The following is a 16399-nucleotide window of genomic DNA, read 5'->3' on the forward strand; positions in this document are numbered from 1 at the left end:
TCGTCATCACTCTTTCTTCATCGCTGAGCTAAAATGTTGAAACTCTCGGCCTATGCCTTTGAACCTTCAACTCTGATGTGCTCAAGATGGTCCTCATGTCCATCTTGTATAGTTCCGTGGCCATTAGTGACTAACTATAGAGTAGTACTAATGTCATGTAAATTAATTAAAACAGTAACCACACTGAGTAAAGGCAGGTAATCTTATTTGAACAAATTCAGCATAGAAGGTAAAGCTACTAATACCTATATATTCCTGAAATTATTTTCTGTACATTTTAATTTAAACTGTTCATATTTTATATATGATCTTTATTTATAACTTAAAGAGGTCATTTAGCTTTCAAGATTCTTCTGGCTCTCAGAGAAATCCTATCAATTCCATTCATCTATTTGTTTCCCTGTAACTTTTTTTTCCTCACAAATTCCACCCTGAATTCCTACCACTCACCTACACTTGGAGACGAGTGCAGAAATCAATTAGCCTATCCACCAGCATGTATTTAGGGGTGTTGGAGGAAACAGCACCATGTGGGAGAACTGACCTGTTGTGTACATTGTGTAAAATGCATGTAGATCATTTTAGGCATTGCAGATGCAATGAAAATGGCTGATTACAGCATAATGGTTTTGAATTTATAATTGCCATCTGATGAAATTGAATTTTTTTTGTTTTATTTTTAAATATTCCATTGAAGCAATGTTAAAGCTATGTTATCTGTTTTACATGTTTCTATATTTCTTACATTATATAATATTAGATTTTTGTTTAAATTACATTACGCATTTCAGAACTTATGATTCCTGTGAGATCCTCCCTGGGGCCAACTTGAACATGATAGTGGGTGCCAATGGAACTGGAAAATCCAGCATCGTATGTGCAATTTGCCTGGGCCTGGCAGGAAAAACCTCCTTTATTGGAAGAGGGGACAAGGTGGGTGCAAATAATATGTGATTGATATTTTGCAGCACATTCCTCTTGGTTAAAAGGTTGAGAGGACAATTAATTTACAAGATAACTGAAATTGTGTATCTCTTGTCATTTCAAGATTCAGTTTATTATTATAGTAATAAAAGTGCCGTATTACATGAAATTTTATTTGCCTGCTGCAAGGCCGACATTCGCTACCAGCAGGGATTGCCTGTGACTTTTACAACTCTTACAGTCAGACTTGACCTCCAGAGTCACCGAATGTCCGTAGGTTCACCTCCAGTGCTTCCACAGCCACACAGAGTCCAGTCCAAGCCTTTGGCGACCGGAGCTCCAGATCCAAACCCTCGACGCAGCCAAGAACCCTCAGGCCTTCAGCACCTTCTCACGTCCTGGTTCTGATACCTGGCACCCCTCCAGCCAGTATGAGCCAGTCTCCAGCAGTCCACAGCACGGTATATGTCTCCCGACAACAGTCTCCAGCAGCCCACAGCTTTCATAAGTTCCTTGCCTTGAGCTGCCAGCAGCCCATCACATGCATTGGTCTGCCAGCAGTAGAGCCCTCTCACTGGTCTGCTGCTGTGGTCACCGTCCCCGCAGGTTGTCTCCTCCGCTTCTTCCTTTCAGATGGTGTGTGATCTTCCCATGCTCTGATGTCCTGCACCAGTCCTCAAATTCCTGGAGTCTTCAGCCCCTCGTGGTTGCTGCCGATTAACAGGTGCCGCCATCTTGGGTGCAGACCCATGGTTTCAAGATTTCAAATAAAAACCCTTGTTGGCTCCCTCAACAGGCCAGTTTGGAGCTGACAGCAGTCGAATGGACATCTGGACCCCATGCATCTGAACTCCTCTCTCTCCGTGGGTCTGCACTAGGGGCAGAGCTGCTGCTACAGCAGCTCCGTCAGCATTGCCATCCCTTCAGAGAATTGGTAGCAGGTAGGATTGTGGCACTGGATGTGGTAATCATTACTGAGGCCTGGCCTGCGGAGCAGCGTTCAATGGACACACCGTGGCCCTCAGCCACTTTGGGTCATTCCCAATTCTTCCCTCTGCGCTGGGAGGCTGGGAATTTTCTTGCCATTTTCCATTTGTACTTTAGTGTGCAATAGAAACAAAATAAAATACTTTGAAAGAATTTGTTAGTTTTTTTTTTTAAATTTTTTATTTTTCACACCATAAATCACAATAGCCATGATATACACTTTTTCTTTTCCACACATTTACAGTGACTTTTTCTCCCTCCCCCCTCCCTCCTCCCAAGCCACCCCCCCATCCCTCCCCCCTCTCATCCATTTTAGTTATACAATCTAGGTTGCATTAATTCAGTTAGACAATGTTGTCATTCAACAAAAATACACCAGAAATTCTACTGAGTCCATTTTTTTCTTCTCTTCTCCTTCCATCAACTTAGGTAATGTTTGTTCCCGGTAGGTTTTCGCTATTGTATTTAATGTAAGGCTCCCATACTTGTTCGAATATTTCAATATTATTTCTTAAACTATATGTTATTTTTTCTAATGGAATACATTTATTCATTTCTATATACCATTGTTGTATTTTCAAATTATCTTCCAATTTCCAGGTTGACATAATACATTTTTTTGCTACAGCTAGGGCTATCTTAACAAATCTTTTTTGTGCATCCTCCAAGTCAATTCCAAATTCTTTATTTTTTATGTTACTTAGGAGAAAGATCTCTGGATTCTTTGGTATATTGTTTTCTGTTATTTTATTTAATATCTGATTGAGATCATCCCCAAATTTTTCTACTCTCTCACATGTCCAGATTGCATGAATTGTTGTTCCCCTTTCTTTTTTACATCGAAAACATGAATTGTTGTTCCCCTTTCTTTTTTACATCGAAAACATCTATCAGATACTGTTGGGTCCCATTTATTTAACTTTTGCGGTGTAATGTATAGTCTGTGTAACCAATTATATTGTATCATACGCAGCCTCGTATTTATTGTATTTCTCATCGTTCCAGAGCATAACTTCTCCCATGTTTCCTTTTTTATCTTTATATTTAAATCTTGTTCCCATTTTTGTTTAGTTTTACCATTTGTTTCCTCATTTTCCTTTTCTTGCAGTTTAATATACATATTTTTTATAAATCTTTTGATTAACATTGTATCTGTAATCACATATTCAAGGTTACTTCCCTCTGGTAAACTCAAGTTGCTTCCTAATTTATCTTTCAAGTAGGATCTCAGTTGGTAATATGCCAGCGCTGTATCTCCCGTTATATTGTACTTATCTCTCATTTGTTCAAAGGATAAGAATCTACTTCCTGAAAAACAATTTTCTATTCTTTTAATCCCTTTTTTTTCCCATTTTCTAAAGGCAAGGTTGTCTATTGTAAAAGGGAGTAGCTTATTTTGCGTCAATATTAGTTTTGGTATTTGGTAATTTATTTTATTTCTTTCTACATGAATCTTCTTCCATATATTGAGGAGATGGTGTAATACTGGAGAAGTTCTATGTTGTACCAATTTTTCGTCCCATTTATATAATATGTGTTCAGGTATCTTTTCCCCTATTTTATCTAATTCTAGTCTCGTCCAGTCTGGTTTTTCCCTTGTTTGATAAAAATCTGATAGGTACCTTAATTGTGCGGCTCTATAATAATTTTTGAAGTTTGGCAATTGTAAGCCTCCTTGTTTATACCATTCTGTTAATTTGTCTAGTGCTATCCTCGGTTTCCCCCCTCTCCATAAAAATCTCCTTATTATTTTCTTTAACTCTTTGAAGAATTTTTCTGTCAGTTGTATTGGCAATGCCTGAAATAAGTATAGTATCCTTGGAAAAATGTTCATTTTAATACAGTTTATCCTTCCTATCAGTGTTAGTGGTAGCTCTTTCCAATGCTCTAAATCGTCCTGTAATTTTTTCATTAGTGGATTGTAATTGAGTTTATATAATTGGCCTAGATTTTTGTTTATTTGCACACCTAGGTATCTTATTGCCTGCGTTTGCCATCTGAATGGGGATTCCTCCTTAAATTTTGAGAAATCCGCGTTATTCATAGGCATTGCTTCACTTTTATTTACGTTTATCTTGTATCCCGACACTTCTCCATATTCCTTCAATTTCTTATATAGTTCTTTTATTGATAGTTCTGGTTCTGTTAAGTACACTATCACATCATCCGCAAACAGACTGATTTTATATTCCCTGTCTTTTATTTTTATTCCTTTTATATTATTATCTCTTCTTATCGATTCTGCTAGTGGTTCTATAGCTAGCGCAAACAATAATGGTGATAGTGGGCATCCCTGCCGCGTTGACCTGCTTAAGTTAAATTGCTTTGATACATGTCCATTTACTGTCACTTTCGCTAACGGTCCCTTATATAATGCTTTAATCCAATTAATATACTTCTCCGGTAAACTGAATTTTTGCAATACTTTGAACAAGTAATTCCATTCTACTCTGTCGAAGGCCTTCTCTGCGTCTAAAGCAACTGCTACTGCCGGTGCTTTATTTCCTTCTACTGCATGAATTAAGTTAATAAATTTACAAATATTGTCTGTTGTGCGTCTTTTTTTGATAAATCCAGTTTGGTCTAAATTTACCATTTTCAGTACCTGTTCTGCTAATCTGTTCGCTAATAGTTTAGCTATTATCTTATAATCTGTGTTTAGCAAAGATATTGGTCTATATGACGCTGGTGAGAGTGGATCTTTCCCTTGTTTTAGTATCACTGTAATTATTGCTGTTTTACATGAATCTGGTAAGTTTTGTGTCTCATCAATCTGGTTGATTACATCCAGGAGGGGCGGTATTATTAGGTCTTTAAATGTTTTGTAGAATTCTATTGGGAGTCCATCCTCTCCTGGTGTCTTATTATTTGGTAAATTTTTTATTATCTCTTGTATTTCTACTGTTCCAAATGGTTCTGTTAATTTATTTTGTTCCTCTATTTGTAGTTTTGGTAGTTCAATTTTAGTCAAAAATTCATCTATTTTCCCTTCTTTCCCTTCGTTTTCGGTTCGGTATAATTGTTCATAGAATTCTCTGAAGTTTTCCTTAATTTCTTTTGGATTATATGTAATTTGTTTGTCTTTTTTCCTTGTTGCCAATACCATTTTCTTAGTTTGCTCTGTCTTAAGCTGCCATGCTAGGATTTTGTGTGTTTTTTCCCCTAGTTCATAATATTTCTGTTTTGTCTTCATTATATTCTTCTCCACCTTATATGTTTGTAATGTTTCATATTTTATTTTTTTATCCGCCAATTCTCTTCTTTTGGTTGTATCTTCCTTTATTGCTAATTTTTTTTCTATGTTTATTATTTCCCTTTCCAACTGCTCTGTTTCCTGATTATAGTCCTTCTTCATCTTGGTTGCATAACTTATTATTTGCCCTCTAATGAATGCTTTCATTGCGTCCCATAGTATAAACTTATCTTCCACTGATTCCGTATTTACTTCAAAGTACATTTTTTATTGTTTTTCAATAAATTCTCTAAAATCCTGTCTTTTAAGTAGCATGGGGTTTAATCTCCATCTATACATTCTTGGAGGGATGTCTTCTAGCTCTATTGCCAATAACAGGGGTGAGTGGTCCGATAATAGTCTAGCTTTATATTCCGTTTTCCTAACTCTCCCTTGTATGTGGGCTGATAACAGGAATAGGTCTATCCTTGAGTATGTTTTATGTCTAGTCGAGTAGTATGAGTATTCCTTTTCTTTTGGGTTTTGTTTCCTCCATATGTCCACAAGTTTCATTTCTTGCATTGATTTAATTATAAATTTGGTTACTTTGTTCTTCCTGTTAATTTTTTTCCCCGTTTTATCCATATTTGGATCCAAATTCAGATTGAAATCCCCTCCTATTAGTATGTTCCCTTGCGTATTAGCTACCTTCAAAAAGATATCTTGCATAAACTTTTGATCTTCTTCGTTAGGTGAATATATATTAAGTAGATTCCAAAGCTCTGAATATATCTGACATTTTATCATAACATATCTCCCTGCTGGATCTATTATTTCCTCTTCTATTTTAAATGGCACATTTTTGCTAATTAATATAGCCACTCCTCTTGCTTTTGAATTATACGATGCTGCTGTTACATGTCCTACCCAATCTCTCTTTAATTTCTTGTGCTCCAATTCAGTTAAATGTGTTTCTTGGACAAATGCTATATCTATTTTTTCCTTTTTCAGTAAATTTAGTAGTTTCTTCCTTTTAATTTGGTTATGTATTCCATTAATATTTAGAGTCATATAGTTCAGCGTAGCCATTTTATATTTTGTTTATCTTCTCTTTCCGTTTTTCCATCATTACCTTTCCTCCTTTTCCATTTCTGTTTTCTTATTTTCAACTCTTTACCAGACAACATTCCTACAACATCCAACATTTTCCTTATTCTCCTATTTCTATCTTCTTTATCCCCAATCTCCCCTTCCCCTCCTGAGTTGCCCTTTATCCCTTGTCGGACAACCACATCTCCCCTCTCCATTTGGATTTGCGAATCCACTCGCAAGCGTCAACTGATTTTGCAGTGACCGCTCTTTTCCCCCCACCCAGCCCCCCCCAGAAAAGATTTCGTTTTTTATATGTCACAAAGGTCACTCTTTTAGTTCCCTCCTTATTCTCTCTATTCCATTACCTTCCCTTATTAATTCTTGTCTATACTTTCTATGTTTTCCTCTAATTACAGATACTTTCACATATGCCCGTTGTCTCTATTCACTCTTATACCTCTTTACCCGCATACATATCAATCGTGGTCATTTTTACCCTCCTTACCCGTCTTCATCCCTCAGTCTATTTTTGTCTTTACCCACATACATATCAATCGTGATAATTTTTGCTCTCATTACCCGTCTTCATCCCTCAGTCTATTTTTGTAATTGTTCTGCAAATTTTCGTGCTTCTTCTGGATCCGAGAATAGTCTGTTTTGTTGTCCTGGAATAAATATTTTCAATACCGCAGGATGCTTCAGTGTAAATTTATATCCTTTCTTCCATAAAATCGCTTTTGCTGCATTGAACTCTTTTCTCTTCTTTAGGAGTTCAAAGCTTATATCTGGATAAATGAAGATTTTTTGCCCTTTATACTCCAGTGGTTTGTTGCCCTCTCTTACTTTTTCCATTGTCTTCTCCAGCACCTTTTCTCTTGTAGTATATCTTAGGAATTTTACTACAATAGATCTTGGTTTTTGTTGTGGTTGTGGTTTAGGGGCCAATGCTCTATGTGCCCTTTCTATTTCCATTTCTTGCTGTAGTTCTGGACATCCTAGGGCCTTAGGGATCCATTCTTTTATAAACTCCCTCATATTCTTGCCTTCTACATCTTCCTTAAGGCCCACTATCTTTATGTTATTTCTTCTGTTATAATTTTCCATTATATCTATTTTTTGGGCTAGTAATTCTTGTGTCTCTTTAGTTTTTTTATTAGATTCCTCCAATTTCTTTTTTAAGTCTTCTACCTCCATTTCTGCTGCTATTGCCCGTTCTTCCATCTTGTCCATTTTTTTCCCCATTTCTGTTAAGGTCATATCCATTTTATTTATTTTCTTTTCTGTGTTGTTTATTCTTCTTCTTAAATCATTGAATTCCTGTGTTTGCCATTCTTTAAATGACTCCATGTATCCTCTAACAAGAGCAAGTACCTCCTTTACCTTGCCTATCTTTTCTTCTTCTATTTCCCTGTACTCTTCCTCTTCTTCTTCCTCTAGGTTGACCATCTGTTGTTTCTTTGCTGCCCTTTCCTCCTCTTCTTTCTTGTTTCTATTGTCTTCTGTGGTCTCTTCTTGCTGCAGGTGTTCTGCAGCTGTCGTTGCCGGCTGTGGAGATCGACTCCCCAGCTGGTCCCCCCTCCCGTCGGTGTGTTTTTTTGTATGCGCATCGCGCATGCGCGACTCCTCGCGCATGCGCGGTTGCGCACTTTTACTCGGCTCTGTGAGCCATTGTTGTAGTTCTCTTTCTACCGACCTGAGGTAGTGGGGTCTTCTCTCCACAGCGGGCCTCTTCGGACAGGTAAGGCCTTCACCTTTTTCCTCCGTTGTCTTCTCTTCCTCTCTTCTTTCCGTTGATTTTGATTTTTCTCCTTTTGTCTCCATCTTCTTTCCACCTTTATATTCACTTTTCTTTAACTTGTATTTCTGTGCCTTTGTATTTTCTCTTGTTTTTCCCGACTTTTCTGGAGAGGGCTGGAGTTCACCGTCCGGCCACTACTCCATCACGTGACTCCTCAATTTGTTAGTTTTTAATGCTTGTTAGTTTGAGCGGTGACAAAAACTGGAGATAAAATTGATTTGGCTGCTTAAATTTTACATGATTTGCTGTCTTCAGCAATTTTCTTCTTGTGACTTATACCGGTAATTTCTTATCCTCAGTTGTGCTGAACAGATAAATTATTATTTGAGCTGCACTCTATTCTAAGGAATGACTCTAAAGGATACTTCCTCAACAAAGAAGATCTGGTTGTATAGATTAGACGATTACTGTTTAATTTATGTGCCACTTTGAAAGTCTGATCAGCAATTAACAGAGAGAAAATGCTTACAATGTATTGAAAATGCATCACTGGTAAATAGAAAATATTTTATATTAAAAAAAATTAAGACTATGTAAGATTATTTCATAATGTTCTCCAGCCTTGAATTATATAGCACAGGCATAATTTAAAGATTTTAAAAGCTGGAAATTGTGCATCTACATCTGCAGCAAATTAATATCCTTTCTTCAACAAAACAGCTTTAGCTGAATTAAATTCTTTATGACGTTTAATAACAGCTTGACTCAAATCAGCAGAAAAGAAGACTATATTATTCTTAACCTATCAAGGGGACTTGATTGCTTCTCGCATTTTGAACAGCAATTCAAAGTTCAATTCTCTATCTTGATAGTGTAAACATCTATCAGGATAGAACGTGGAGTTTGACCTGGGAGAGGTTTCCTTCTTATCACTCTATGAGCTCCAAACCATTTGCGAAATATTCTTTCCCCAAAACTCCAGGAATCCACTTCTGAAAAAATTGCACCTAATCCAGACCTTCAAAATCTTCCGGGGGACCAACAGTTTTAACTTTATTCCTTCGACTTTGATTCTCCAACACATCAATTTTCTTCAATAAATAATTTGTCAGGTTTTTAATAGTTCTGCCAGGGGGAGGTGCTTCTCCACGTATTGCAACCCAACATTTTGCAATTCATGCACAAGTGCTCCCAAGTCCTTCTGCTCTCAGCACAATGCAGTTTTTCACCATTTAAATCATAATCTGCACTTTTATTTTTCCAACCAATGTGAAGTGGTGTTCAGGGAGAGTGATGTTCGGTGGCAGAGGGTGGTGTTCACTGAGAGACATAATGGCCCTGAAGACTGCTTTCTGTCACAAACTTTGATCTTTTAAGTCTGTTGCCACATTGAATGCCTCAAATAAAGGTTACGCATTATTTAGAGAATACCTAAGAATCAATCCTGTCTTGAAAGTTGCTTTGTGCTTTCCCTTGGGTGAAAGCAAGAAAACCACTTCCTACTTTCATCCTTGATCCTTTTCTCCTGCTCTGACAGAGAAACAGTCAGTGCACCTGGAACAGCCCTCAACATTATTGTGTTCAGAGCGATTTCACTTTCTGCTGCATGTGTTATACATCACAGCAGAGGGCGGCTCTGCTGTGAAACACATCTTGCCCCTTTTCCGCTGGGAACCCAGATCGCTATGTAAAAGGACTCAGCAGTGTAAACACTGAATCGACCTTTCAGATTACCTTTTACATAGATTGTACATGAGTTTTTCAAGTTTTGTTGGGACCAAGCAAAATTGCCTCAGGACCTTCGTGATGCCATCATCATCACCCTGTACAAAAACAAAGGCGAGAAATCAGACTGCTCAAACTACAGGGGAATCACGCTGTTCTCCATTGCAGGCAAAATCTTCGCTAGGATTCTCCTAAATAGAATAATACCTAGTGTCGCCGAGAATATTCTCCCAGAATCACAGTGCGGCTTTCGCGCAAACAGAGGAACTACTGACATGGTCTTTGCCCTCAGACAGCTCCAAGAAAAGTGCAGAGAACAAAACAAAGGACTCTACATCACCTTTGTTGATCTCACCAAAGCCTTCGACACCGTGAGCAGGAAAGGGCTTTGGCAAATACTAGAGCGCATCGGATGCCCCCCAAAGTTCCTCAACATGGTTATCCAACTGCACGAAAACCAACAAGGTCGGGTCAGATACAGCAATGAGCTCTCTGAACCCTTCTCCATTAACAATGGCGTGAAGCAAGGCTGTGTTCTCGCACCAACACTCTTTTCAATCTTCTTCAGCATGATGCTGAACCAAGCCATGAAAGACCTCAACAATGAAGACGCTGTTTACATCCGGTACCGCACGGATGGCAGTCTCTTCAATCTGAGGCGCCTGCAAGCTCGCACCAAGACACAAGAGAAACTTGTCCGTGAACTACTCTTTGCAGACAATGCCGCTTTAGTTGCCCATTCAGAGCCAGCTCTTCAGCGCTTGACGTCCTGTTTTGCAGAAACTGCCAAAATGTTTGGCCTGGAAGTCAGCCTGAAGAAAACTGAGGTCCTCCATCAGCCAGCTCCCCACCATGACTACCAGCCCCCCCACATCTCCATCGGGCACACAAAACTCAAAACGGTCAACCAGTTTACCTATCTCGGCTGCACCATTTCATCAGATGCAAGGATTGACACCGAGATAGACAACAGACTTACCAAGGCAAATAGCGCCTTTGGAAGACTACACAAAAGAGTCTGGAAAAACAACCAACTGAAAAACCTCACAAAGATTAGCGTATACAGAGCCGTTGTCATACCCACACTCTTGTTCGGCTCCAAATCATGGGTCCTCTACCGGCATCACCTATGGCTCCTAGAACGCTTCCACCAGCGTTATCTCCGCTTCATCCTCAAAATTCATTGGAGCGACTTCATCCCTAACATCGAAGTACTCGAGATGGCAGAGGCCGACAGCATCGAATCAACGCTGCTGAAGATCCAGCTGCGCTTGGTGGGTCACGTCTCCAGAATGGAGGACCATCGCCTTCCCAAGATCGTGTTATATGGCGAGCTCTTCACTGGCCACCGTGACAGAGGTGCACCAAAGAAGAAGTACAAGGACTGCCTAAAGAAATCTCTTGGTGCCTGCCACATTGACCACCGCCAGTGGGCTGATATCGCCTCAAACCGTGCATCTTGGCGCCTCACAGTTTGGCGGGCAGCAACCTCCTTTGAAGAAGACCGCAGAGCCCACCTCACTGACAAAAGACAAAGGAGGAAAAACCCAACACACAACCCCAAACAACCAATTTTCCCCTGCAACCGGGTCTGCCTGTCCCGCATCGGACTTGTCAGCCACAATCGAGCCTGCAGCTGACGTGGACTTTTACCCCCTCCATAAATCTTCGTCCGCGAAGCCAAGCCAAAGAAGAAAAAGTGGGGATTAAGGTGGCTTCTCTAAAAAGGGCTCAGGATTGCTACCCGTGCCTGTGAGGTTAGAAATAGGAGGATAATGCTGCTTAACACGTGCCGAAAGACATGGTGCAGGAGGGAGGGCTTCAGGTTTCTTGATCATTGGGATCTCTTCCAGGGAAGGTGGGACCTGTTCCAATGAATCAGTTTGCATCTGAACTGGAGGAGGACTAATATCCTTGAGGGAAGATTTTCTAGTGCTCTTCTGGTGCTGGGTGTTTAAACTTGATGGGAACCAGAGTGCCAGAGCAGATAGAGGAGTGGAGGAGGGAAAAGAAGATGTAACATTAGAAGTCAACAGGTTGTATTGGTGAAAAAGTTCTCAGATATATATATTTCAGTGCAAGGAGTATTGTGGGAAAGGTAGATGAGCTTAGAGTGGAATTATGAACATTGTGGCCATTAGTGAAACTTGGTTGCAGGAGGGGCAGGACACTAGCAGCTCAATGTTCTGGGCTTCTATTGCTTCAGATGCGATAGAACATGGAGGGGGGGAGGCTGTTGGGGGTGGTGGCGATGAAAGGGGAAGGAGTGGCTTTGCTCGTCAGGGAAAATGTTACAGCTGTGCTCAAGCAAGACAGACAAGACAACTCGTACTAAGGCTATATGGGTGGAGCTAAGGAACAGGAAAGATATGACCACACTCATAGTGTTGTATTATAGGCTCCCCAATAGTCAATGAGAATTGAAGGAGCAAATCTGCAGAGAGACAGCAGACAGCTGCAGGAAACATAAGGTATGATAGTAGGAGATTTTAACTTTCCACATATTTACTGGGTCTCTGTCTTGGGTAAACGTATACCTCTCATTTTGTTCGTTTTAGATTGGTCACAGTGATTGAGCTACGGAAAGAAAATAGACACACACACACACACACCGAGAGCAGTTCAGTTTATACAAGTCTTTATTACTAAATAGCTAGCTGAATTCACACTACAATATACAAGCCCTTCCCAATTATACTTATCAATGCCTGGACTGGTCCCACTGCCAAAGCGAGGCGACGACTGCACACTTGTGGTAGGTTGTCTGGGCGCCAGTGTTCTTCTTGCTGAAAGATGTTGTCACCTCTTGGAGAGTCTCAAAGTTCAGCAGTGGGACCATGGCTTATATTACCCAAAAGTTGTTTACTTTAGATCTTATCTCTTTGAACAAATGATTTAATTATCTTCAAGGTCTCCTGACAGTCTGTGATCAACAAAAGACAACTGCATCTCTGGGCCTCATGGTGGAAGTTGGATAATGTCTACTGATTCATATGCATCCCTGGGCCCCATAGTGTAAATTTAGATAATGTCTACTAATTCATATGCAACATTATTGAAGCAAACATTATTGAAGCAAACATGCAGAAGCAAAGGCTGCAAAAGTAAGAAACACAATTTAAATCTTCCATTACAGACTCCCATACTGTAAAAGGACTGGATGGCTTGGAGTTTGTCAAATATGTTCAGGAAAGTTTTCTAAATCAATATATAGAGGTACCAACTAGAGAGAGTGCAATTCTGGATCTCCTATGAGACAGGACAGGTGACAGAAATATGTGTTGGGGAACCTTTTGGTTCCAGTGATCATAATGCCATTAGTTTCAAGTTAATTATGGAAAAGGATAGGTCTTGGCCTTGGGTTGAGATTCTAAATTAGAGAAAGGCCAATTTTGAGGAAATGACAAAGGATCTAGAATCTAGGATTGGGATGTCGTTTTCAGGCAAGGATGTGCAAAGTAAGTAGAGGACCTGCAAAGGTGAAATTTTGAGAGTACAGAGTTTGTATATTTCTGTCATGATTAAAAGCAAAGTTAGCAGGCATAGGGAATCTTGGTTTTCGAGGGATATTGGAGATCTGGTTCAGAAGAATAGAGAGGTGTATAGCAGGTATAGGCAACATAGAGCAAATGAGATACTTGAGTACTATTTTTAAAAAGTAAGAAAAACCTCAAGAAAGAAATCTGGAAGACTAAAAGAAGACATGAGGATGCTTTGGCATAATGTGAAGTCAAGCCCAAAGGGTTTCTATTGGTATATTAAGAGCAAAAAGATAGTAAGGGACAAAATTGGTCCCTTCAGAGTGGTTGGATATGTATGTAGCCTGAAGAGCTAGGAGAGATCTTAATTTTTTTTTCATCAGTGGTCACTCAGGAATCTGCATGAAGTCGAGGGAAGTAAGGTCATGAATCCTATAAAGAGAAGGAGACTCTTGTTGTTTTAAAGCAAATAAAGGTGGATAAATCTCCAGGGCTTGACAAGACAGTCCCTCATTCCCTGAGAGAGTTAGTGTAGAAATTTCAGGGACTTTGACAGAAATATTTTAGATGTCCTTACCTACAGTTGAGGTGCTGGAGGATTGGAGGGTAGCTCATGTTGTTCCGTTGTTTAAAAAAAGGCTCCAGAGGTAACTTTTGAAATTGTACTGTAGGTCGGTGAGCCTGATGTCCGTAGTAAGCAAATTATTGGAAGGTTTCTGGGAGATCGGAGTATTTGGATAGTCAGGGACTGTTTGGGGATTGTCAACGTGGCTTTGTGCGAGGTAGGTCATTTTTTTGGAAAAATTTATTTAAAATTTTGCGAAATATAAAACACAAAATAAAACTAAATCTACCCCCTATAATCCCCCCTCCCAACTTTCCCCCCCCCTTACCACCCTCTTCCCCCTTGGAGCTTATATAAAAAAACATTGACACAAAATCATAATAGGGTTGAAGTGCGCTGTGTCAATCATATATATCTTTAAACACAAATAAAATATCTACTTTACATCTAAATCTATTAAATTCCAAATACGAAGTCCACATTTTAACAAAAAAAAATATTTAGTAAATTATGTTATCTTCTCTAAATACAAACATTATTGAATTTCTTTATGCCATCTGTGTATACTTAATTCAACATCATTTTTCCAAATTGCAGCTCTACATTTTCTAGCCACCGCCAAACCCAATCGGATAAATACAATTTGAGGTTTTTCCAATCGTGAACCTGCTGTAATTGTATTCATATACCCCAATGAACACATCCATGGATTCACATATAATTTTATTTGGAACAAATCTCACAAAAATTTAATTACTTTCTCCCAAAAAGGCTTAACCTTTATACATTCCCACCCTGAATGCACAAAAGTACCTGTTTTATTCCCACATCGGAAACACAAATCTGACTCACTAAAACCATATATTTTTAGTTTTTCAGGAGTTAAATATAGCTGATGTAGAAAATTATAATGAACTAAACTATAATGTACGTTAATTAATTTTGTAACGCTATCCAAACACATATCAAACCATTTTTTCACAGAAATAAGGATAGATAAATCCTTCTCCCATTTATCTTATTCTAAATATTATCTACCTTGTTCATTTTTGCTTGTAACAGCAAATACATTTTTGAAACAAACTCTTTCGTTCCCTTATCCATAACTAATTTCTCAAACTTCAATTGACTTGGTAATATTAATTCTCAGCGAAAACATTTCACTAACAGATCACGAACTTGATAATAAGCAAATAAAATATTCTATTATATACTAGGTCTATCATACGAAAGAAATGAACCTACCTCAAAACAGTCTTCCACTGATATCAGTCCCTTTGAGTCACAGACCTTCAAATAAGGGTTATGCAAAGAAAATGGAATTAATTGATTCTGATATAAAGGAGTTTTAACTGAAAACACATCCTTTGATCCTATACATTGATTCCACTTATACCATACTTTCATCAAATGATTCAATACAGGTATTTTATATTGTAAAAGTAAAGGATTCTATTTATATATAAAATGATGTATTGATCTTTCCTGTATCTGATCCATTTCCACATTTGCCCACATCGGTGGTTGATCAACATCAAACAATCTATTAATAAACTTCACTGTGCAGCTTGATAATAATTTTGAAAATGTGGCAGTTGGAGGCCTCCCAAATCATACTTTCACATCAGGTTTTGCATAGATACTCGAGATAGCTTACCTTTCCAGAAAAACAAACTAATTGCTTTATTTAATTCCTTAAAAAACTTCCCTGGTATAGAACTAGGAATAGATTGAAACAAATATTGAATACAAGGATAATATATTCATTTTAATACAATTTACCCAACCAATCAATGTTAAAGGCAAATCTTTCCATCTATTTAAATCAGACTTAATCTTATTTAATAATGGTAAATAATTTAAACCATATAAATTTTGATACTCCTTGTCCACAGTTACACCCAAATATCTGATATTGGTAATATCTCACTTTTATCCCAGTTTACTTTATAACCTGACATCCATAATATTTTAACAAATCCTGTAAAGATTCTAAAGAATTCTTGGGTTGAGACAAATATATCAACACGTCATCGGCAAATAAATTAATTTTATACTCTCGTCGGCCAATTGTAATTCCCTTAATATTAACTTTTTGCCTAATTGCTTGAGCCAAAGGTTCTATAACTAATGCATATAAGGCTGGTGACAATGGACAGCCCTGTCTAGTTGACCTGAACAAATTAAATGCCTGCGAAATCTGTCCATTCGTCATCACCTGTGCAGAAGGATTAGTATGTAATGCCTTAACACAACCAATAAAGAGTTGTTCAAATTTGAATCTTTCTAACACCTTAAATAAAAATTTCCACTTCACACAATCAAAAGCCTTTTCAGCATCTAGCGCAGATATCATTGGTTGATTGAGTTGCTGTCTTGACGCATTGATTATTGTAATCAATTTAGTAATATTATCGGCCGAAAACCTGTTCTTAATGAATCCTGCTTGATCTACATGTACTAATTTTGGAAAAAAAATTAGCCAATCTGTTTGCTAAAACTTTTGCTACAATTTTATAGTCTACATTCAATAAAGATATAGGTCTATTTGACGCAACCTTTAATGAATCTCTGTCTTTCTTATTGATGCTCATTATTGATGCTCTTGAAAATGACTCAGGAAATAAAAGCTTGCTTAAGTACTTCCGTATAGACCGGAAATAACAAATCATGAAATTCTGTATAAAATTCTGTCGTGAACCCATTTCCCCAGGTGA

The 16399-nt window shown here is 38.3% G+C and overlaps 1 protein-coding gene across 3 annotated transcripts in view; it reads left to right on the forward strand.

Annotated features, from left to right (window-relative positions):
• smc5 (structural maintenance of chromosomes 5) overlaps nt 1-16399 on the forward strand; it is a 121857-nt gene that overhangs the window by 11740 nt on the left and 93718 nt on the right. For all 3 annotated transcript variants that reach the window (XM_069922513.1, XM_069922522.1, XM_069922503.1), the window contains exon 2: nt 792-933. In XM_069922513.1, coding sequence (XP_069778614.1) covers nt 792-933 — 142 coding nt within the window. The remainder of the gene's footprint in view (nt 1-791; nt 934-16399) is intronic.

This window comes from Narcine bancroftii, chromosome 1 (assembly GCF_036971445.1).
Source record: "Narcine bancroftii isolate sNarBan1 chromosome 1, sNarBan1.hap1, whole genome shotgun sequence".
NCBI lineage: Eukaryota > Metazoa > Chordata > Chondrichthyes > Torpediniformes > Narcinidae > Narcine > Narcine bancroftii.